The 23197-nt window shown below is 37.5% G+C and overlaps 1 protein-coding gene across 1 annotated transcript in view; it reads left to right on the top strand.

Moving 5' to 3' along the window:
* Positions 1 to 23197, top strand: part of LOC108520355 (rap guanine nucleotide exchange factor 6-like) — a 146393-nt gene that overhangs the window by 110824 nt on the left and 12372 nt on the right. Inside the window, exon 4 of the mRNA XM_017859693.1 lies at positions 4735 to 4818. Within this exon, the coding sequence (XP_017715182.1) occupies positions 4735 to 4818 (84 nt within the window). The remainder of the gene's footprint in view (positions 1 to 4734; positions 4819 to 23197) is intronic.

The raw sequence follows: 23197 nt of genomic DNA, 5'->3' as shown, positions 1-23197 counted from the left end.
CATTGCTTAGCCTAATGATATGGTTTGGCTCTGTGTCCGCACCCAAATCTCATGTCAAATTGTTGTCCCTAATGTTGGGAGAGGGACCTGGTGGGAGGTGATTGGATCATGGGGGCAGATTTCCCTCTTGCTGTTCCCATGATAGTGGATGAGTGCTCATGAGATCTGGTTGTTTAAACGTGTGTAGCACTTCCCTCTTTGCTCTCTTTCCTGCTCCGCCATGGTAAGACGTACTTGCTTTCCCTTCCCCTTCCCCCATGATTGTAAGTTTCCTGAGGTCTCCCAGTCATGCTTCCTGTACAGCCTGCAGAACTGTCAGCCAGTTAAACCTCTTTTCAAGTTACACAGTCCCAGGTAGTTCTTTGTAGCAGTGTGAGAATGACACATACACTTAGCCTACCATAAACATGCTCAGAACGCTTACATTAGCCTACAGTTGGGCAGGATCTTTTAACACAAAGCCTGTTTTATAACAAACTGTTGAGTACCTCATGTAATTTATTGAATATTGTACTGAAAGTGAAAAGCAGAATCGTTGTGGTACTCGAAGTTGAGTGTGTCGTAAAGACGAAAAGCTTGTTGGATCATTGGAAGTTGGGCACCGTCTGTACTATTATTGTCAGTCTTCTCTTAACCAGCTTCATTGCCTGGAAGTGAGGTCTCAATTTGCATACCCTTTAAGTACTGAACAATTTGCTGCTGCTACTACTAAGTATTATTTTCATAATTTTAGTTTCATTTTTCTTAAAAAAAAATCACTTTTCCATTTTTACATACACGTGTAAAACCCTCTAGTAACAGCTGCACTGTGGAAAGGAAGTGTTTGCAGACCTTGAAAGGAAGCACGTTGTACCCCACATGGAAACACTGTCTGCCTGAGGCATAATTGTAAGTGAAAAAAGTAAGCGTGGTTAGTACAGTGCTTTCTAATAAAGTAAGGGGAATTTCCTAGACAAGTAAGACTAAATAAAACAGATTTTTGATGCTGACACCTCATAGCAAGGAATTTTCGTAACAGGAACTAAACTTAAATTCTGTAGGGGATGGATAGGAGGAGAGGAGAGGGGTTTTTCTAGCTTCCAGCTATTTCCAGAACATCTGTAAAATAAGATTCACTGTTTTTTTTTGTATTCTTACTTTCCTTAACTATGTGTTCTTACTTTTAATTAACTTACTTTTCGAAAACCTGAATCCTTAGAAGAGACAACTCTAAAAATTTTGCTTATCATATGGGGCCTGGCGTGTGGTAAATGCTCACTGAATTTAATAAATGTTGATTGAATGGTCATTCTCTGCAGATGCCTACTAAAGCAAATATAACTCTTGCAAGTTAACTTTGGATTCTTTGGGGAATGTAGAGCAACAGCCTATCTATCAGATAAACAAAATTGTCATGAGTGGTAGAGATTACCACTTACCTTCACATCCTCAAATCTTTCCCATGGATTTCCTGATATAAAGAGTCAACCCTAAACACAGGCTACTCGGTAGGTGTTAAGGATGCTAGAGCATTCACTGCCACAGTATTTTATCGACTTTGAACATCGGTTGTCTTTCACTTCATGTGTGCTTTATTATCAGTGCCAGGAGAGCCGAGTTTATAAGGCTTGTACTTAATTTGTCCTTATTATTTTTGCCTTCACAGTTGACAGACATGAAATAATTGAAAAGCCAGCTAATGTTTGTTATTTCCCTCTGTCACAGATAATCTAGATCATGGTGCCATTTATTGTACTTTCTAACTTGTTAATGCTATTAGTTGTCACTGAATAATTATTTGCATTTAATGATCACTGTTCATTTAATCCTTGCAGCAGCTCTAGTAACTTGCGCCAGGCCACATAGTTAGGAAGTGGTGATCTACCTTAATTTCCTATTTTTCTAGATTTTATTTCCTTGGGCCAACCTTTTTTGTGATAAAGGGAACATGGTAAAACAGATTTTAAAAGTTTACAGAGTATTTTTTTTCCCGCTTTCTGTTTTAATGTTTCACCATTTATTATTTAAAATTATTAAACTAGTTTTGAGTCTGGAATAACATTTTTACTTAGCATAATTCAGAATTTGAGAGTAATGCTGTCATCTTAGTAAAGACAAGTAAGTTTTTTTCACAAACCAGACGAATGATTGCTGGTTGCAAGAGCTAATGATTAAAACTGAGGAGACAAAATATGAATTACTCTTTGAAGTACTTTGCATTTTCACTTGAGAAATCATTTTATTTTTATGGTTCTGCATTCACACGAAACTCTTTAACAGTGCTTTTCCTTTATATTTTCTTGAGGCATTGCTATTGAGCTAAGTAGTCATGAATTTGGTGAAGAATGGACTTGGGGGGAAAGATGTTCGACTGCTGATTCACTTTGGAAGCAGATAGCACAGTGAAAATGATAAGGCGATAGAGATTGACATTATTAAGTGATGTAATTATTCAGAGTTGTAAATAGAATTTAGTGTCTTCTAAAAACTTTTTCATGACATACAGAAACCAGACAAAGCAAGGACTTGGCAGAAATTGCTGAAGACTCCCTTGCAAGGTGCATATGGTTCACGGGGATCTGAGAGGAGCATAGTATGCCGTCCATGTTGTGCTCTTGAAAGAAAAGGGGTATGCTCTCTGCTCCCTTTCTACTCCTCCCCCTGGCTGGAGCGTGGATATGGTGGATGAGATGCCACCCTAGAAGATGAGATGGAAGCCATGGGTTGAGGATGGCTGAACCACAAAATAGAAAGAGTGTGGCTTCCCAATATCATGGAAACACCTTATCAGTCTTAGACTTCTCATGTTCACACTATTTTGTGTATGAGAGAGTAATGAACTTCCTCTTTGGTTATGTTATGCCATTGCTATGTTTAGATTTTTTAATAGTAGCTGAGTTTGTGTCCTAACTAATAAATTTGATGCAATTGACTATATACGATAAAATAACTTATTCATGGCAGAAGGCACCATAAACCAAGTCCAAGGGTAAGCAGCAAACTGGGAGAAAAGATATTCACAGCTCATGTTTTCAGAAGGCCAGTTTTTATAAAGTACGCCTAGAAAAAAATCTCACAATTTTTTTTTTTTTTTTTTTAAAGGCAGAATCTCTCGCCATGTCCACCCAGGCTGGAGTGCAGTAACCCAATCTCGGCTCACTGCAACCTCCACCTCCTGGGTTCAAGCAATTCTCCTGCCTCAGCCTCCCAAGCAGCTGGAATTACAGGCGTGAGCCACCACCGTTGCTATTTTTTGTGTATTTTTAGTAGTGACGGGGTTTCACCATGTTGGCCAGGCTGGTCTTGAACTCCTGACCTCAGGTGATCCGCCTGCCTCAGCCTCCCAAAGTGCTGGGATTATAGGTGTGAGCCACCACGCCCAGCTGGAAAAAAAAAAAAAAAAAAAAGACAAAAATCCCCTCACAATTAATTAGAGACTTAGAGTAATTAATTAGAGACTTAGTTAAAAGTTATGAAGTGATTTTACAAAAAGGAAACCGAAATGACTCATGAACATAAAAAAGATGATCTTATAAGAAAAACAAATGAAAAATAAACTGAGATATCATTTTCACCAAGCAGATTGGCAAAACATCCAGAAGCGCCTCGGTCACCCTGACCTTGCTTGGCAGTGGCAGCCCTTTGCACTCACACTCCTGATCCTCCCTGCCTGTTGCCTGGAATGCTGCTCCCTTCAGGATCCACGTGGCTAACTCACCTCCTTTGCTCAGATGTCTTCTCAATGAGACTTGAATGTAATCTCCATGAGGGCGGGATCTTTTTGTTGTTTTTCCCTGACATATCCTAAACATCCAGAAAAGCCTTCCACATAAAATTTGTCAATATTTGTTAAATTGTGACAGACTATATTAGTAAGGTTGTGGGGAAGTAGGTAGGCATATACATCGCCAACTACCTGTGGAGGACAGTTTGACAGTATCTAACAAGATTACTATGTATGTGCTCCTAGACCCAACAGTTGCCTTTCTGGGACTTTATCTTCCAGCTACTACTGTATGTACAAAATTACTATTGCAGTTTTTATTTGTTTTTATATAATTGTGTAATATTGAAAACAATGGGAAATGACTGTCAGTAGAGGGTTGCTTGAGTCAAATATGGCACATCCATATTTGACTCTACAGCAGTAAAAAGAGCAGGAATGCTCTACAGCAGTAAAAAGAATGCTCAAGAAAGCTATCTTTTGATGAAAAGATCTCTAAGAGTTTTCGCAAAAGAAAAGAGCTATGTAGAGTGTGCTATCTTTTCTGTAACGAAAGAAGTTGGTGGGAAGCATAAGAATGTATGTCCATTATTGTGTGCATATACATAAATTCTAAAAGAATACCGAAGAAATAGTGGAGAAATGTGAGAACTTGCTACACAGGGAAAATGATTAGGAATAGTAAGTTTCACTGATAGCTCTGGGTATTTTTTCATTTTGTGAAGCAAGTGAAAGTATTTCATGTTCAAAAAAAGTAAAAAATAAAACTTAGAATGATAGGTGCTGTAGGTCTAAGGAACATTTGAAACATTTAAATATACTAATAATTATCTTTTGTGTATTTCAGGGATATAAAGTAATTTGTAAAAATGATTTCAATAGTTGAATAATGGTATTTTTATGAATGTGTTTTATGCTATTCTTTATTATGTTAAAAGTAATACGGGTGCTGCACTTTGTGCTATATGTTTTAATTTTGTTGTTGTTGTTGTTATAGGTAACAATCTGATTCTGTTACTGTTTCTTTTCAGCCCCGATGATATTGGGACCTGCTGGTATATCCTTCTTTCTGGTTCTGTGTTCATCAAGGAATCCATGTTTCTTCCAAGAAGCAGGTATCGTATAGACATTCTGTAACAGATTATCCATGAAGCTTGAAATTCTTTTGCAGAATTGAGTTCTAAAATTTTTTTCTTTTCCTGTGTCCTCTTCTGCTGACGCAAAGCAAGACAGTACTTTGGGGTGTAGATACATGAATCTTTAAGAAATAACTTTGTTTTTTATACACTGTTCCAATCTCTTTAACAAAGAGCAAGAACAGAAAACATGCTGATGCCATGTGCATTTGTTACATGATTATGTCACTGTGTTGAGGGCACATTTGCTCCTAGGGAATAAAATCAGCTCAAGATAGCTTAGATAAAGGGGGACTAACTTAAAGAGTATAGCAGGCAGTCTCATAAACATTTAAAGAGAGACAAAGAAAGTTCATTAAGACCACATGGGTCTAGAAATGGAGAGCCAGGGACTTTCATTGACATTTTTTGTTTCTCAAGACCATATGACCTTTCAGTTTTGCATTTGTCTATGGATTGGCTCCCTGCTCTGTAAGGCTGTTAATTCCTTTCTCCCTGTCTTTGACTTGTATGTGCTGACTACTCACTTACGGCCTTATGTCCCTAATGTTTACATTGTTTGACTACAGTGCTGGTATTGTCTTTAGATTCCTCAGGATACAATCTGACTGGCCTGGGTTGGGGCGGATGTATTCCTGTCTTCCAACCAGCTGTGGCCAGAAAGGGTTAGGGCTCATCTGTTGCATACATGATTGCCTAGGTTCAGGTTCCCCAAGGGTGTCAGCTACTGAGTTTCAGTAGTTATGTTTCTATGTACTTTTCGTAAGTAAATAATTTTTACTAAAGGTTTTAAACTTTTAAGTATTTTTATTTTAAATTACGAAATAAATATTTTATTTGAATTGACTAAATTTGTTAAAGTACGGGGATTGCCCCTTTCTGTCACTTAGCTCTTCTATAAAAATATTCAAATGTCTTGTTGATAAATATTCTCAATGGGTCAGGCTCTTATGAAGAATCTATTTGAAAGATGTGAACAAATTTTTATAAAAGGTCAGAGTCTGAAACAAGGAGAGTTAATTTTACACTGTGGAGAAAGATCAGCCTGGGTGTGGTAGCTGACGTGAGTAGAACGGGCCTTTGGTGGCCAGAATGCTAGTGAAGGAGTGCCAGAGGCACATTGCATCTAATTAAAAATAATCTTGGGTGGGATTCTCATGCCTCTTTGCCCTTCTACTTCTTTGAGGTCAAATTGACAAACATATTCTCTTTGGAAAATGGTCACATGAGGGAGGGAAACTCTACTGCCTGCTTGTTCCTGTAGTAATAGTCTTGGAAATGATGCTACCATTGGTGGTGGTGGTAGTAGTAATAGAGATAGTAATAATTGTAATAGTAAAAATAATAGTAATAAAAGAATGATGACAAAATAGCTAAGCTTTTACATTATTTTCCATTCACCATTTTAAATGTTTTGTATATATTAATTTCATAACTCCCCTTTGAAGTGGGTACAATTATTACCTATATTTTATGAATGAGGAAACTATGGTAATACAGGATGGAGGGTGGTTGTACTTCCTGGAAATCTGCCTAGAAAGCCTGGATTGACCCTGTGAGCTAGTTTTGATAATTCTAGGAATTCTGTTTCCTGCAGGAATATCTCCACTGGAATCGTAAAGCTCTTCCACTCCTTCAGACTAAGGACCTACTATTTGGTCCCTTTTTGGAGGTTCTGTCTGACTCTGTTTCTGAACTTAAAAGAAGGTGCTGGCAAACAGTATTTAAGCATTGGCATATTTTTAAAATTACATATAATTTAATATAAAAGTAGTAATTACCATATACATTTTCAAAAATAAAGAGAAGAAACATTATCAGCTAAAATCCTCTCATCCAAGATAATCATTCTTTAATAGTATTTTTTCTCTACACTTATATGCTTGTGTTTAAGATCATGCTTTAAATACAATTTAATGTCTTCCTTATTCCGGTTAAAGAATATATATGTTGCCTTATAATATTAAAATTCTTCTTAAAAGGTTTACTCTTTATAACTTCTAATGCCTATTTAACATTTAGTTATTTGAACTTTCCACAATTTAGTTAATAATTGTAAAGGATACATTTTATTATAAATAATGCTGTAGCAAATGCAATTTGAAATTTATGTCTTAAAAAGAACACTGATTGTGACTTTATCATCATCTTAATACAAGGTCTGTTGTACAAACTAAATGCATAAGACTGAAGCCCCAGAACAGTGAAGAAGCCAGTAGTGGTCGTCCTTGACTACCAGCCGTTATCAACTAGTCAAGTAACAGCTTGTTCTAACTTCTGGAAAGGGAACTTAATGTTCAAAAGACTGCTATTCTAGAAAAAAGAGGACTTGCAGTTCAGACTTATTTCTTGAGCACATTGGACTCTGTATCTAATTATTTTAAAAGATGACATAAGTTACTCTTTTTCTGGCTGGATGTCAAGTGCTTGCCAGTTAGTACTTTAATAGGGTAAAAGAGGGAATAGTGGTTCTGACAGAATGACAAGTCAGTACTATTTATAGGTTATTGCTTCATGTTGCACCTGCTGACATTTGCACTGTCCAAGTTGTTTGTTTCCTTTGGGGATGTTGCCTTAGGAATAGGACTGAGATTGTTTTAATGAGAAAGAGTTTAGTGGTGTTATGCTGAAGATTGGCATTAGTGATTCAATATATATTTCTCTTCCCAGAAAATACTGAGGTTCTATATGGATTAGGTATTACTGACAGTCCAGTTTCATAAAACAACTAGTTTACAGATGATTCTTCAACCTATGTTTTTATCATGTAAGCCTGGAAATTGGTTATCAGTATATAATAAGTCAACTTTCTCTTGAAAGTGCCAACTTGTTTTGACGGGTAATTCACCTTGAAAGTACCAAAAGATCTGGAACAGCATTTTATATTTTGACTAATTCTGATGAAATTGTTTTCACACATGATTTCATCCAGTGAAAAGGAGGATATATATGGCAGAAAATCTGTCATTTGGCTTCCAGATTTAATTAGCCTTATTGAAATCCCTCAGTCAACATTTAAGTCAGCATTTTATGTTTTTCTAATTTTTTTCTTTTGTGTTAGTTACAACTCTTCCTAGATAGATGAGGGTGGTTTAGGTATGTACTTTTACTTTGGTTGTTCAAACATGAGTGTTGTTCCTTGTTAAGGTTTGTAGAGCTTATGAATTCCTATGTGACTATCATTGACAGCTTGCTTACTCTTCTCCACTTCAAGCAGTTTCAGTGATCATGAATGTTTTTGTGAGTTTTATTTTTAATCTAGTAGAAATTTGTCAAGTTTTGAAACATTGATATTTATACAAGTGCCTGTGACACCATGTATTTTGTGTTGTTACATATATTGTTGCCTTCAGATAGAGCTAAACTCTTATTTGAATTATAGTTGTATTGAAGCAAGGTATAATTTATAGTTATTGTTTTCTTAAAAGTCGTTTAAAATGAATTCAGTTTCTTTGTATCAACAGAAGATTGCTAGCAAAGGTAATTTAAGAATGGAGTGTGTGGGTGAGAGAGAATATTTGCCATAGGTGAATATAGAAACAGTGCAAACTGTGATGTGTTTTTTCAAATCTATGAGTGAAGCAGTTGTGGCCACTCGGTTGTAAGGTTGTGTGCTGCATAACTTTATGAGGTGCTGACTACACCCATAGTCATTGCAGGTTGATTTATTAAAATAATTGACAGGCAGAGGGTAGTAAGAAGAAGGAGTTTTTCCTACATAATATTTTCAGAGGCATCATTTGCAACAGCTGTGGGGCTGGAAAGCAATAGATGAAGATTATCTTATGAGGTTGCAGATTTAGAAATGGTTTTCTAATGTACCTTTGCTTTATGCTATTGTACGTAATGGATAGGAAAACACTGACAATTTTCATTGCCCCTAAATACCTGAAATCAGTATATTTAAAAAAATTATAATAGAAATTGTGGAATTTAAATTTTTGTCTAAAATTACCCCATTCTATGAATGATGAAGCCTGTTTCCTAATAAAGTCACAATATAATAATGAACCAATATATTATTTTTTGGCTGCTGACTTTTGGAAGGCTAGGAATTTATTAAAGATAGGTTCAGACTGTATTTCTAAATGTATATCTAGCTCTTTAGATTATTTGTTAGAGAAGGAGATAGTTTACCTAGGTTTCATGTAAACTTATTGAGTTAGAGCATTTTTCTACTAATTTATCAGTCATTAAAAATCCTATTTGCAGTAAGAAAAAAAAAAGCGTACAATTTTTATTTTGTGGGGAGGGGGTTATGGAGTCTTACTCTGTTGTCCAGGCTGGAGTGTAGTGGCACAATCTCAGCTCACTGCAGCCTCCGCCTTCCACGTTCAAGCGATTATCATGCCTCGGCCCCCCAAATAGTTGGTATTACAGGTACCTACCACCACATCCTGCAACGTTTTGTACTTTAAGTGGAGACGAGGTTTCACCTTGTTGGCCAGGCTGCTCCCGAACTCCTGACCTCAACTGATCCTCCCACCTTGGCCTCCCAAAATCCTGGGATTACAGATATGAGCCACTGCCAGTTTTTGTTGTTGTTGTTGTTTGTTTGGTTTTTAAAGAGACAGGTTCTCAGTCTGTCATCTAGTCTTGAGTGCAATGGGGCAGTCTTAGCTCACTGTGGCCTCAACCTCCTGGGCTTAACCCATCCTGTCTCCTCAGCCTCCCAAGTAACTGGAACTACAGGCACACACCAGTATGCCCTGCTGATGTGAAAAATATTTGAGGGGAAAGATGGGGTCTTGCTGTGTTGCCCAGGCTGGTCTCAAACCCTGACCTCAAGCGATCCTCCCACCTTGACCTCCCAAAGTTCTGGGATTACAGGCGTGAGCCACTGCACCTGGCCTATGCTAGATATTTAAGACATGAATCATTATTGTTATACAAAGAGACTCTTTTATGTTGGTCACAGTCTTAAAAAATCACTGCTGTTGAAATGCTTAATCTGATTTTCTTAATAAAATCAATTTTATCATAGAAGTCTCAAAGGAAGGGCCTTTTAATAGAAATAGTCATGTGTCCCATATTTAATCATAAACAGCATCTTTATTGCTCTGATAGTTTAAAACTTTTTATATCTTTTATATAGAGCATTTGGAGAGGAATCTCTTCACTTTCTTTTATGTGTTGGCCAGGTAGGGACTGTAAGGTTGAAGGGAAATTAATCCCAGGGTAGCTATTAGTCTTGGAACTTTGAAGATGCCAATAGGAGGATGGTAATTAAGGCTGGAAACCAGAGAGATTAGGACAAAGACTATACAGAGAGTGGTGGCTTCTGATGCATGGACTTTAGGGTTTGATTTACCAGGTTATTTGGGCAGCAGACTTAGTAGGCAAAATAATCTATACTACAAGTGCGTTAAGAAATTTTATCTATAACTGAAAATGTACTGGCAGTGGGAACTGCTGTACAGTGAAGTGCCATCAAAATTGAGGTTTGCTTCATGGGTCCTTTCCATGCTTATCTATGGATTATTCTCCTCATTTTATAGGTTTCAGTGTTTTTTCAAACATTAATTGAAACTTGCATTGACCTGACCACTCTCCTACTGCGTGGTCTCTACAATGAGTCCTAGAGTATTCAAAAGAAGCAAGATGATCTACCCCTGCCGTCATGTAACTTAGTGTCTGCTTGGGGCAATGAGGCGGTTGCATGGGAAGTAGAAAAAGTTCCCTGGGTATCATTGAACAAGTACGTAGTACAGTGTAAATCGACGTGGCGAAGACCATACAAAATGCAAAATCATTTCAAAGACAGGGATATTTTAATGTATGTGGAAGGCCCTCAAGGGTGGCTCTTAAGGGGGTATTTTTGAGTTGGGTTTATAATTTAGATTGTTGGAAGGCGGTCAGGAAGAAAATGTGGACATGGTAAAGAACATGAGTGATGGCACAGAGATAGGATTGAGTGAGGACGATTCAAACATAACCAACAGCTTGAGTGAGGACAAAAGATTGAGATCAATTTATCTAGAATGCAAGTGTAGTTTAGGGAGTGAAATAGTTACAGAAGCATTGGTAATAGTGGCATCGATGAGAGCTCTACTTTACAAAGCGGTATAACTTGGTTGGAAAGCCGGGACTGTTGGTAAATTAGGTCTCAAGTAACATTGGCAGAAGGTTGAAAGAAATGTGCATATCATATATTTACACCACATTGACTGTGTCCATTTACAATTAGTGCTTCTCCTTCATTGATACCAACTGTATCTATAATTTAAAAATTAAAACTGTGCTGTGGTACTCTTAATAATCACATTTTAAATCAGAGCTGACAGCTATAGTGAGAATAAGTGGAGAAACAGAACATTTAACTAATCAGTTTGGAGAGGCTGAAATACTATTCTCGTTATGATTCACATGACGAACAATGAGCTACTTGAGTTTAAAAGTCGCAGGCCTACTTTCTGCTTGCCGGTGCTGCATGATAAGTTAAGTGATTGTTCTGAGATCCTGTAAGGTTTTTTTTTTTTTAGTAATGGGAGGAGGTAAAACAATGGATGAGTGGTTCTATATGTGGCAGAGACTGAAGACAAATTTATTTATTTGTTTTCAAGTGGGATTATTTATTTTAATTTTGACTTTGATTTTAGATTCAGGGAGAACTTGTGCAGGTTTTTTTTACAAGGGTATATTGTGTGATGCTGAGGTTTGGGTTTGATTGAACCCATCACCCAGATAGTGAGCAAAGTGTGCAATAGTTAGCTTTTCAGTTCTTGTCCCCTTCCTTCCTCCTCACTCTTGTACTCCCCACTGTTTGTTGTTGCCATGTTTATGTCCATGAGTACCTAATGTTTAGCTCCCACTTATAAGGGAGAACATGTGATATTTGGTTTTCTGTTTCTGTGTTGCAGCCTCCAGCTCCATCCATGTTGCTGCAGAGGACATTTTTTATGGCTGTGTAGCATTCCATGGTGTACGTGTACCACGTTGTCTATCCAGTCCACCACGGATGGGCACCTAGTTTGATTCCATGTCTTTGCTATTGTGAATATTGCTGAGATGAATGTGCAAGGGCAGGTTTCTTTTTGGTAGAACGATTTCTTTTCCTTTGATTATATACCCAGTAATGGGATGGCTGGGTCAAATGGCAGTTCTATTTTTATTTCTTTGAGAAATCTCCAACCTGTTCTCCATAATGTCTGAACTAATTTACATTCCCAACAATAGTGTATAAGCGTTTGCTTTTCTCCACAGCCTGGCCAGCATCTGTTGTTTTTTGACGTTTTAATATAGCCATTCTGACTGGTGTGAGGTGGTATCTCAGTGTGGCTTTGATTTGAATTTCTCTCTTAATTATTGATGTTGAGCATTTTTTCATATGTTTTTTGCCACCTGTATGTGAAGACAAATTTAAGTGTTTCTTATTTCATGTAAAGAGCTATATAGGATTAGGAAATCATATATATCATATCCGCCGAGACAGGCGGATCACGAGGTCAGGAGATCGAGACCATCCTGGCTAACACGGTGAAACCCCGTTTCTACTAAAAATACAAAAAACTAGCCAGGCGAGGTGGCGGGCGCCTGTAGTCCCAGCTACTCGGGAGGCTGAGATGGGAGAATGGCGTGAACCTGGGAGGCGGAGCTTGCAGTGAGCTGAGATCCGGCCACTGCACTCCAGCCTGGGCCACAGAGCGAGACTCCGTCTCAAAAAAAAAAAAAAAAACAAAGAAAATCATATTCTTGAAAGAGTACACATTTGTTTTAAGTCATACAATGACTTACTGAAGATACCTTAAGGAGTATGGCATTTTAAAAATAACTCACTAGTGAATTATGTTACAGAAGGGTAACTTTATTGGCCATTAAACACATCCAAAAGGCATAAAGATAAGTGAGGGATGGAGTTCTGGAAGTTGTATATTCACGTAAGATTTACTTTCAGGTATTGGCAAAAATCACAGCTGGAGTGCAGATTAAGCATGATAGGAGTGTGGTGATTGGAGAAGGAATGGAGGGGAAAAAGGAAAAACTACAAATCATGTTAAAACTGTCCTCATTGAGTTTTACAAGTAATATACTGGTCTTACATACCCTTTCCTCCTACCATGGGAAAATATCACTAACTTATAATAGGATTAAATGAGGCAATACATAAGCTTTTTAGATGTTTTCTTTATAGAGAACATTATTAGAAGTTGCTGGCCGGGCCTCATGCCTGTAATCCCAGCACTTCGGGAGGCTGAGGCAGGCAGATGACCTGAGGTCAGGAGTTCAAGAAAAGCCTGGCCAACATGGTGAAAACCCCATCTTTACTAAAAATACAAAAAAAATTAGTTAGGTGTGGTGGCAGAAGCCTGTAGTCCCAGATACTCGGTAGGACGAAGCACGAGAATTGCTTGAACCTGGGTGGCAGAGGTTGCAGTGAGCCAAGATCATGCCACCGCGCTCCAGCCTGGGCAACGGAGTGGGACTCCATCTAAAAAAGAAAAAAAAAAAAGAAGTTGTTGTTTTCTTGAAAAGGAAAACCATAAGACTTTATTTAATTCATATTTGGAATGGCCTAAAGTTAGATGATGGGAGAATTAGTAAGGGTTACTAAGTGTGTAAGAACTGCTTATCTTAGGATTCGTCTTGTACAACTCATTATCATGTTATTTTTGCAGAAGCAGGTGATTGGGCCCTGTAGTTGGTCAGTTAATAAAAGTACTAGGTTAGGCAGGGAGCCATCCATTTTAACCTAAAAATGTTCAATTTGATATATGCATATATGTATAACTGAATCTAGAGTTAAAATATACACATGTGCATAAATATATATTTGTTTGTGTGTATGTGTATCAATTCATCCTCTAGGACTTGACTGTTTCCTTAAGTCTTCTGCACTTATTTACCGCACACCTAATCCAGCAACAGGTGTAAAAAACTGACATACCTGTATTAGTTTTACAAAGCATTAACCTATTAAGTAATTATTAAGTAGGTAGTTTATCAAGAATGAGCGGTATATGTATTGTTCTTTTTAAGATATTAATGTGCAAAACCTAATCACTACAAGGGGTAGTGTCCCAACAACTTTATCTTTGAAGAATTGTTTACCAAAAGGATTATCAAAAGTTACGAGCAAAAATGACCAGAACCGATTTCTAAAATCAGACATTACTCCAGGTTATTAGTCATGTCTTTTCAAGAGATTCCTTACCTTTTTGCTTAATCAGTACTAATGAGCTCTTTTATCCTGACTTCTGATCTAAACTCACCTGCAATGTTTGATATGCATATACTTCTATCTTATTCAACCTACAAATATTTATTGCTTCTTACATGCTTGCTTAGAATGTGGTGCTGAACTAAAGGAGAGATCCTCCTCATGTGCTATCAAAGCCAAGAGATTAAAAAGTGTTTTGAGAAGGGAGAAGGGTCACTTTGTCTAGTGCTGCAGGGACATTCGATAATGGGAGACATAACCTTTGGATTTAGCAACATGGGAGTCCTGTGACCTAACAGGATTCGTGTTAGTGGAGTGGTGGAGCTGGTTGAGGAGACAATGGGGAGAGAAGAATTGGTGAAACAGAAAATTTCATCATATCAAGAAATTTCATAGTGAAGTAGAGCGGGAAAATGGGGTGCTGACTAGGAGTTGTAAAATCAAGAGGGGTTTGTCTCTTCAAAATTAGGAGATGCTAGCATGTGTTTGTGTGTTGATGGAAACGATCCAGTTGAGAGAGGTACAAAGGTGATAAAGGAAAGAGGGGAGGTACTTGCAGAAGTGTATGAAATGCCCACAGTGGGGTGGGATGGGGTGGGGGAGGTGTTAGCTTTTGAGAGTGTGAAAGCACTTCATGCTCTTTTATAAACTTAGGATAAGAGATGTAGGTCAGTTGGTAGATTTGGAAATTCCATGATTTCCTGCTGCCAAACATAAATCCACACTCCCTTGATGAGACATACAGGGCAGCTCAAAATGCTTCCAGCTTGTGGTGCTTCCAACATGCTCTACAGTTACTGATCTCTGTGGTCTGGACATACTTTTGTCTAAGCTGTTGTTGTCTGTCTGGGATATCCACCACATTGTTAGCACCTTCCCCCTACCCTGTGAATTTCTTTAGGAAGTCTACCCTTGTGTTCCTGTCAGGATCAATCATTGCATATCATATTAAACTGTGATATTTTCAAAGGTGTGGGCTCTGTTATTCATCTTTGCTTCCCCAGTGCCTAGGACACAGCAGACGTTTAATAAATGTTTGCTGAATTCTGTTGGGTCAGGATTATATTTTTAACTTGCTCTTTAAAAAAATCACTTATAAAGTTTGACAATATTATGATAACATATTCCCTTTCAGAAATAACTTTTCAGTAGCCTACAATTTATTTAATGTCAGGTTGATATAGATGAGAAAACCAGGGAAAAGAATGAGGTTGCAAGGTAATAGAAGGAGGAGTCTGGGGAAAGCGTATGAGAAATTGATATTGTTCGACCTTTGCAGGGGTGTAGAAGAGGAAAAAAGGCAAATGGGGTTTGCTGGATATTGGATTTCTTTACTGTGTTAGTTGTAATTAGTTTTGGTTGCAAAAACCAATTGCTACAATACAGTAGGACCCAATTTTTCTCTCACAGAAAAGGACCCTGGGAGTGGATGGTCCAGGATGGTTTGGTGGTGGCTCCAAAGGTGAAAGGTTACAGGCTTCCACCCTTCTCTACTTGTGCTACCATGTGCTTGCATTTTCAGGGTCAGTTCGTAGCACAGATGGCTGCCAAACCCCAGCCATCATGTCTGCATTAAAAGCTAGAAGCAGAAGGAAAGGCAACAGAGCAGAAAAGTTACCTTTTCCATCCAAGACAGATTCCTTGAAACGTCATTTCTGTTTATATCTCATTGTCCAGAATGTAGTCATGTGGCTACTTCAGGCCACCCAGGATCCTGGGACATGTAGTCTTTTATTCTGCAATGTGATGCGCCCTGCTAAAATAATATAAAATATCCTTCTAAGGAGAAAGAGGAAAATGGATATTGGAGCAGGGAACCCACAGTCTCTGTTACACCTCCTTTTCAGTTTTCCCCCTCACTCTTGGAGTGCATTAATTGCCTGTGCTCACATCCTACATCAGCTTAGCCACACTCCTTTAGCTTTTACATTATCTGTAATTCCTATTTGTCCTACTGAAAGTTTACTCAAGTCCTGGTATTCCTATGACATATATAAGGCAAAGGCTTATATTAAAGGTTTTAAGGAAGTGCTGGGAGAGAATTCCAAATAAGGTAAAGAAAATGATGAAACAAATGTCAACTTGGTTCAACTAGAGTTGATGATATTGAAGGGAAACTTTAGTTACACTAGATGTAAGTATATTCTATTTTAAATGTAAAATAAGGTAGGTCTCTAAAGGAGTAAAGTGAAATATGTAAATAGTCACAGTGGTATATATTAAAATATTCCCCCTTCGGGGTGTTCGTCATACTTTCTGCTTCAGTATGAGGTATCTTCATCCTGGAACATTAACATGATTTTTAGCATTATTTAGAACCCTCTTTCATGTTGTACATCATATTCCAATGTGATACCTGATGCACAGAGCAAAACTGTTCTCTAGAGAGAGAGGGTTCAATTGCTGGATCAAGTTGGGAATTTGGTTGCTATAACCACAACATCGCAGATGTGCTGTACGTTTATGTAGGCTTCTGTGGCCTTTGGAGTACTGGGATTAGTAGTGTCTTGACACAGTAAGTAGCCGAAAAGAGAAGGACTCTGATATTTTTTGTGTATATAGTTGATGGAGTTCCACAGGTCACCTGATGCTTAAAGTCTTCAGTTAGGGCATTGTTTGTGATCCTTGCTATAAATGAGTGTGTGATAGTTCATCCCAGAAGTCCTGTTTGCAGTGATGTTTATATTTCTCTTGAAGAAATAAATAATACTATATTTCATAAAGATTTTAGAGTCTGATGTTTGTGTCAATGAAACACACTATTGTTTTTCTCTGGAAGATGTTTCGGTTGGTTACCCACTGCTAAGTGCTCAGGAACGCCTAACTCTTGTCTGTGCTGCAGTTGTTTTTGGAGAAGGGACGGAGGGATGTGTGAGTTACTGTTTCACTTGTATGAATTCAGGGTGTATCTTAAAATAATAGAGCAGCTAAATTTGTTTTTGTTTAAGAAAGTGTACTCTCTGTATTGGGGTCACTAACAGAAAATAACAAGAGTAATAATATGGTTAAAAGAAGGATTGATATGTGATGCAAATTATACTCTGGGAAATTGGAATGTCATTATTAAGATAAAAATGTCCAATTAATCATAGTTCAGGGACCTTCTTATGAGTTGAATGTGTGTGTGTGTGTATATATATATATATAGATAGATAGATAGATAGAAGACAAAATCATATTTTGAAATGTTAAAGATGACTTTATTCTGTATTATGTACCCACTTAATTTTTTCCATGTATTGTAAATTTTTTGACAGTACTTGTTGAAATAATAAAGTGAAGGACTATAGCTTAGATATTTATATTATTGCCTTTTAAATGTAAGAATTTAAATGTCATGTGGTTTTAAAAGGATCTGCAGTTATTTTTTATTACCAATTAGTATTTTGAATTGTGAATCCAAAATATTTAAATTATTGTCTTAGATGTTTCTTACAGCTTTATAGGGGTTACATATTTTTGCTATTAAATAGAAAATAGAATTTCTGCTATTGACTGTTCATGTATTTAGAGAGCTACACAAACATTAAATCATTATTTTCTTGGTTATACTTTTATCTACTTTTTTTGAGTCAGATATTTGAAGATAATCTTAACCTTATCTTTAATTGATGGCTTATCTTTTCATGTTTTATAACTAGAAATTGCTTAGAATGTAAGTGTAATTTCCTTAAGATAACTTTGGTATTAAACATTTTCAGATAGTTTTAAAATGAGGGCAATTTAAAATTTGTCAAACATATTCTTGTGTTTTATTATTATTATTTTATGGTTCATTAGGGTGAATTTAGAAAATAGTCATTAGGCAGACTTAATTCAGTTTTACACATAGAAAAACCTCAAGTTGAGAAATTCCATTTCATTAGGCTAAATCAGATATATTTTAGGATGAATATGTATATATTCTAGCGTGTATGTATCAGAGGCATATATGTTTCCCTCTTTTCTTGCCATGATGGATATATTCCAGGATAATAATTTAGTTATTACTCGGAATCATGAGACCATTTCCGTTTACCTCTTTTCACCTTATCTTGAATTTAACTTACATAATTTTGGGAACACAAACTAAGGAATTGGCTTTGAATAAGGTATTCCAGGTTTTATAGCCATTATCCCATTTAAGTGATTTTTTTTTTAGACAGAGTCTCACTCTGCCACCCAGGCTGGAGTGTAGTGGTGTGATCTTGTCTCACTGCAACCTTTGCCTCTCGGTCTCAAGTGATTCTTGTGCCTCAGCCTCCTGAGTAGCTGGAATTACAGTCATGTGCCACCACTCCTGGCTAATTTTTGTATTTTTTGTAAAGATGGGGTTTTGCCATGTTGGCCAGGCTGGTCTTGAAGTCCTGGCCTGAAGTGGTCCGCCTGCCTTGGCCTCCCAAAGTGCTGGGATTACAGGTGTGAACTACCATGTCTGGCCCCATTTAAGTGAACTTCTAAAATCTCTTATGTATAGGAAATTTTGTGTTTGAAAGCATCATTGTGACTGAAACAGATTTTTTTCATTGATTATCTATGTTGGAACATAAAGTAATTTTAGTCTTTCAAATATAGTAGAGAAGAGCTGCTTGATTACCATTCAAGCCCAAGAAACATGAATTTTAATTTTTCTAAGAACGTGCTTGTGGGACAGTATATAGAAAAGACTTTAGAGTCCTTGTGTTTGGCAATAATGATGGTTTGAAGATGACATGGGGCAAGACTTTCAAAGTAATTGCCCAAGGTAGAGGTTTTCAAACCAGGCAGTTATTAGATTTGACTGGCTGAGGATGGGCAAAATGCTGAGTCCCACGCCCTAGAGATTTTGGTTTGCCACATCTGGGTTGGACCTTGGACTCTCTTGTTTTAAAAGCATACCAGCAGGTGGTTAATCAGATTCGAACAGAGAGGCTGTAGGTGAATGACTTTAAAATCGATGTGTAATTGTTTTAAAGGTAGATCAATAGAAGAAGAGAATCCCTGGAAGATTTGGTAAAGTTGAAACCAGAGACAGGAACCTTATCTTAATGGTCTCTGTGTGCCAAAGCTAAGGGCCTGGATAGTATTTCCATGGAAAAAGAAGTTGATGGAGAATAATTTAAAAGGGCTAATTGGTGGAATTTAGTGACTGAAGGTTACAGACAAGGGAAGAAAAAAAGTAAAAAATGGCTTCAGTTCTTTGAATTTGGATGTCTATAGAGCAATTACAGCTATAACCAAATCTGGAGGGAATGAGGTAGGTGGGTATCAGAGTTGAAATGAAGATACTTGATTTTAGGCATGTTTAATTAATGCATTGACAAATAGATGGGAACTACGGGGAATATAAAGAGATAACCTGGGTTCCTGAGAAAGATTGTAGATACAGGGTAGGGTAGGTGGAGGTTGGGTAAATAGAAAGAATACCAAAGGAAAAGAAGAGTACTTACAGCTATGTCAGAAAGTAACAAACAGGAACAGAATTTGCAAACTTTAAAATTTTGCTGTACTGACCAACCCAGTGCAGAGATGTCTCATGGTCATTTTAGCAAGCCATGCAATGTGTTGTCAATCCTTACATAAAGTGAATGCCAGATTTATAAAGTTACCGAATTTTGTAAATGAGGCAGTATTAATTTTTCACAAAACATTAATTTGAGAATGATTGAGTTGCTTTCATATTTTGGCTTCTATGAACATTCACAAATGTCTGTTTGTGTGGGTGTATGCTTTCCTTAATGTCTTGGAAAGGTACCTGGGGTGAAATTGATGGATAACATGGTAAATGTGTATTTAACTGTATAAGGAACTCCCACACTGTATTCCACAGTGGCTGTAACATTTTTTATGCACACTAGCAGTTTATGAGATTTCTGTTTGCCTCACATCCTCGTCAACGCTTGGTATTGTCAGTCTTTTTCATCTTAGCTGTTCTAGTAGATATGTGGCAGTATTCTTACCGTGGTTTTTATTTTGCATTTCTCTGAAGATTAATGTTGATATTTTTTTCATGTGTTTGTTGGCCATTTCTATATCTTGGCAAAGTGTCAGTTCACCTCTTTTGCTGTTTTAAAAAATTGGATTGTTTGTCTTATTTTTGAGTTGTGTAAGCAATCTTTATGTGTTTTGGATACAATTATTTTGTTGGCTATATTTTGCAAAAATTTCCTCCTAATCTAACATGCACCTTAAAAAAATAAAGTAAAACTCTGTGTTTTGAAAGCTAAGGCTTTTAATCTTTTTTTTTTTTTTTTTTTGAGATGGAGTCTCGCTGTGTCGCCCAGGCTGGAGTGCAGTGGCCTGATCTCGGCTCACTGCAAGCTCCGCCTCCCGGGTTCACGCCATTCTCCCGCCTCAGCCTCCGAGTAGCTGGGACTACAGGCGCCCGCCACCACGCCCGGCTAGTTTTTTGTATTTTAGTAGAGACAGGGTTTCACCATGTTAGCCAGGATGGTCTCAATCTCCTGACCTCGTGATCCACCCGCCTCGGCCTCCCAAAGTGATGGGATTACAGGCTTGAGCCACCGTGCCCGGCAAGGCTTTTAATCTTAATGAAGTCCATGTTGTCAACCTGTTTTTTATACTTTGTACTTTTAGTGTCCTCGTTAATAAATCTTTTCTTAACCTCATGTCATAAAGGTTTCCTCAGTTTTTCTTCTAGAAATGTAATAGTTTTACTTCTTCCATTTAGGTCTGAGATCTATTTTGATTTAATTTTTGTGTGTGGTGTGAGGTAAGGGTTGAGATTTACATTTCTTCATACAGATATTCAGTTGTTCTAGAAGACTTCATTGAAAAGAATAGTTTTAATCCATAGAATTGCCTTGGCATGTTTGTTTGAAATCAATTAATTGTAAAAATAAATTATTTAACTATGAAATATTTGTTTAGATCTATCTCTGGAATCTCTCTTCTGTTCCATTGCTTTACATGTCAGTTCTTCCACCAGTACCACAATATCTTCATTTGTGTAACTTTATAGTCACTTTTGAAGTCATGTAGCATAAATCCCTGACTTTGTTCTTGATTATTTTTATTCTGTCCTTGCCTTTTTATATAAATTTTAAACCAGGTTATCAGTGCCAAAAAAATGTTTGTTGGGATTTGGTTGGAATTGCACTGAGTCTGTAGATCAGCTTGGGAAAGATTACTATCTTAACAATATTGAGCTTTCCAAACCGTGAACTCTCTCTCCATTTAAGTTTTCTAGAATTTCCCTTTGCAAGGTTAAGTTCCCTTTGGTAGTTTTTAGTATACAGATCATACACATTCTTCATTGTATTTATTCCTAAGTATTTTATATTTTGATTATAAGTAATAGATTTTTACCACTTCAGTCTATAAGGGAGAAGCTCTGAAACAAAGGTTATGCAATATTGCCAGTGTTAGTTATTGGTAGAATTAGAACAATCTTTCACTTACAAAACAAGTACAGGCTCATGAGAAAAGTCCACATTTAATTCAGATGAATTAAACCAGTTGCCATTTTATGACTTGATATCTTTGTAAAAGATTATATATGTGTACATGTGTTCTTTTAATTTCCAAGAATTATGAATACAGTATTTTCAAGTGACCTGAATTTTTGTTGAGGTTCAGTCTTACAAAGACATACTTACCATTTCAACTTCTCTTATGGTATGTGCCAATTTTTGGGCAGGTTAGTGGCTAGGTTTTGATGCCATTAACATAGAGCTTTAAAGAATAGCAGATGTTTAGTCGTGATTCTTGAGATCAGTTCAAGTTCTTACTTGCTTAGGGCCAATCTGAATCATTCGTTATATTCATCTGCCATTTTTCTTATTAATATGTTACATAGATCTGTTTGGTTAATTCTTAATGTAATTGTTTATTTTACTTCTTGAATGAATTTTATAAAAAATAAGGCCATTTGAAAATAAGATATTGGCCGGGCGCGGTGGCTCAAGCCTGTAATCCCAGCACTTTGGGAGGCCGAGACGGGTGGATCACGAGGTCAGGAGATCGAGACCATCCTGGGTAACACGGTGAAACCCCGTCTCTACTAAAATACAAAAAACTAGCCGGGCGAGGTGGCGGGCACCTGTAGTCCCAGCTACTCCGGAGGCTGAGGCAGGAGAATGGAATAAACCCGGGAGGCGGAGTTTGCAGTGAGCTGAGATCCGGCCACTGCACTCCAGCCTGGGCGACAGAGCGAGACTCCGTCTCAAAAAAAAAAAAAAAAAGAAAAGAAAAGAAAATAAGATATTAGAGCTAAGCTTCCTTGTCTATACAACTCATACACGGCCAGCTTTGCACACTGAAATGGTGAACATTTAACAAAAGTATATTGGATGGGCATGTATCTACATGCTGAAAGGAAAAGCTGTTATGGACCATAACTTTTATACCAGCTGATCAGCTGCCATCTGTGTACAAAGCACTGTGATCAGCAGAGACCTGTTTGTGCCACTGTGTAGACTGATAGCAGCAGATTAATTTAGCTGAGCTGTTCTCTAGCAGTTTGGTCACGAGGACATAGATACTACCAAAGTGTAGTCATCACACCACTGATCTTTGCTGGTTTAGATTGTGGCAAGAGAGAAAAACTGCTTGCTCTCTTCACCCTAATACAGCTGAGGTAAGAGCCACCTTTTTTTCTCTTGAAGGGAAAAACGAGAGCAAATCTGCCTCTTTTAACTTTTCCCATGCTGTTTGATTTAAATTTATTCTAGTCTTTTCCATGATAATCCCCCAGGCCAGGTATACAGTTCAGCATCTTTTTGGCGGAGAGCAACTAGTTTGTAGCGCAGCTTGGGTAAATTTTAATAACAAAATTGTGTTGCCAGCACGAAGCATTTGACTTTGAAGACTGAGGAGAGCAGACATTGCAGATTTCCCTACTTGCCCTTCACTTACAAGAGAGTAGATAATGAATTAATAGAAATTGATAAAGACTGTCTGTCAGGCAGCCGCTGAGGTCATGAGGCTGGTATGCGAAAAGAGTACCCATACAACATGCGAAACACATAGCTGCAGCCAGGAGAGGTGGGTGGGTCATCGAAGCAGGAAATTAGCCGTCAGATGGAATGTTGGCCTCTGTACAAGCTACGCCGTGCGCATGGACTCACTGGGAGAAAACACACAGGGAAATGGGGAGTGCTCAGTGCTGCAGAGAAAAGAGCTCCTATAGAAGGTGACAGCACTATTGCTGTTAGTGGTACTTCAAAGATACTGAAGACAGTGCAGGTTAGAATTTTTTTTAAAGGAATTAAAATGTTAGTA

This window comes from Rhinopithecus bieti, unplaced genomic scaffold (genome assembly GCF_001698545.2).
Source record: "Rhinopithecus bieti isolate Rb0 unplaced genomic scaffold, ASM169854v2 scaffold_50922, whole genome shotgun sequence".
Taxonomy (NCBI): domain Eukaryota; kingdom Metazoa; phylum Chordata; class Mammalia; order Primates; family Cercopithecidae; genus Rhinopithecus; species Rhinopithecus bieti.
This window is presented reverse-complemented; position numbering and strand designations above follow the sequence as displayed.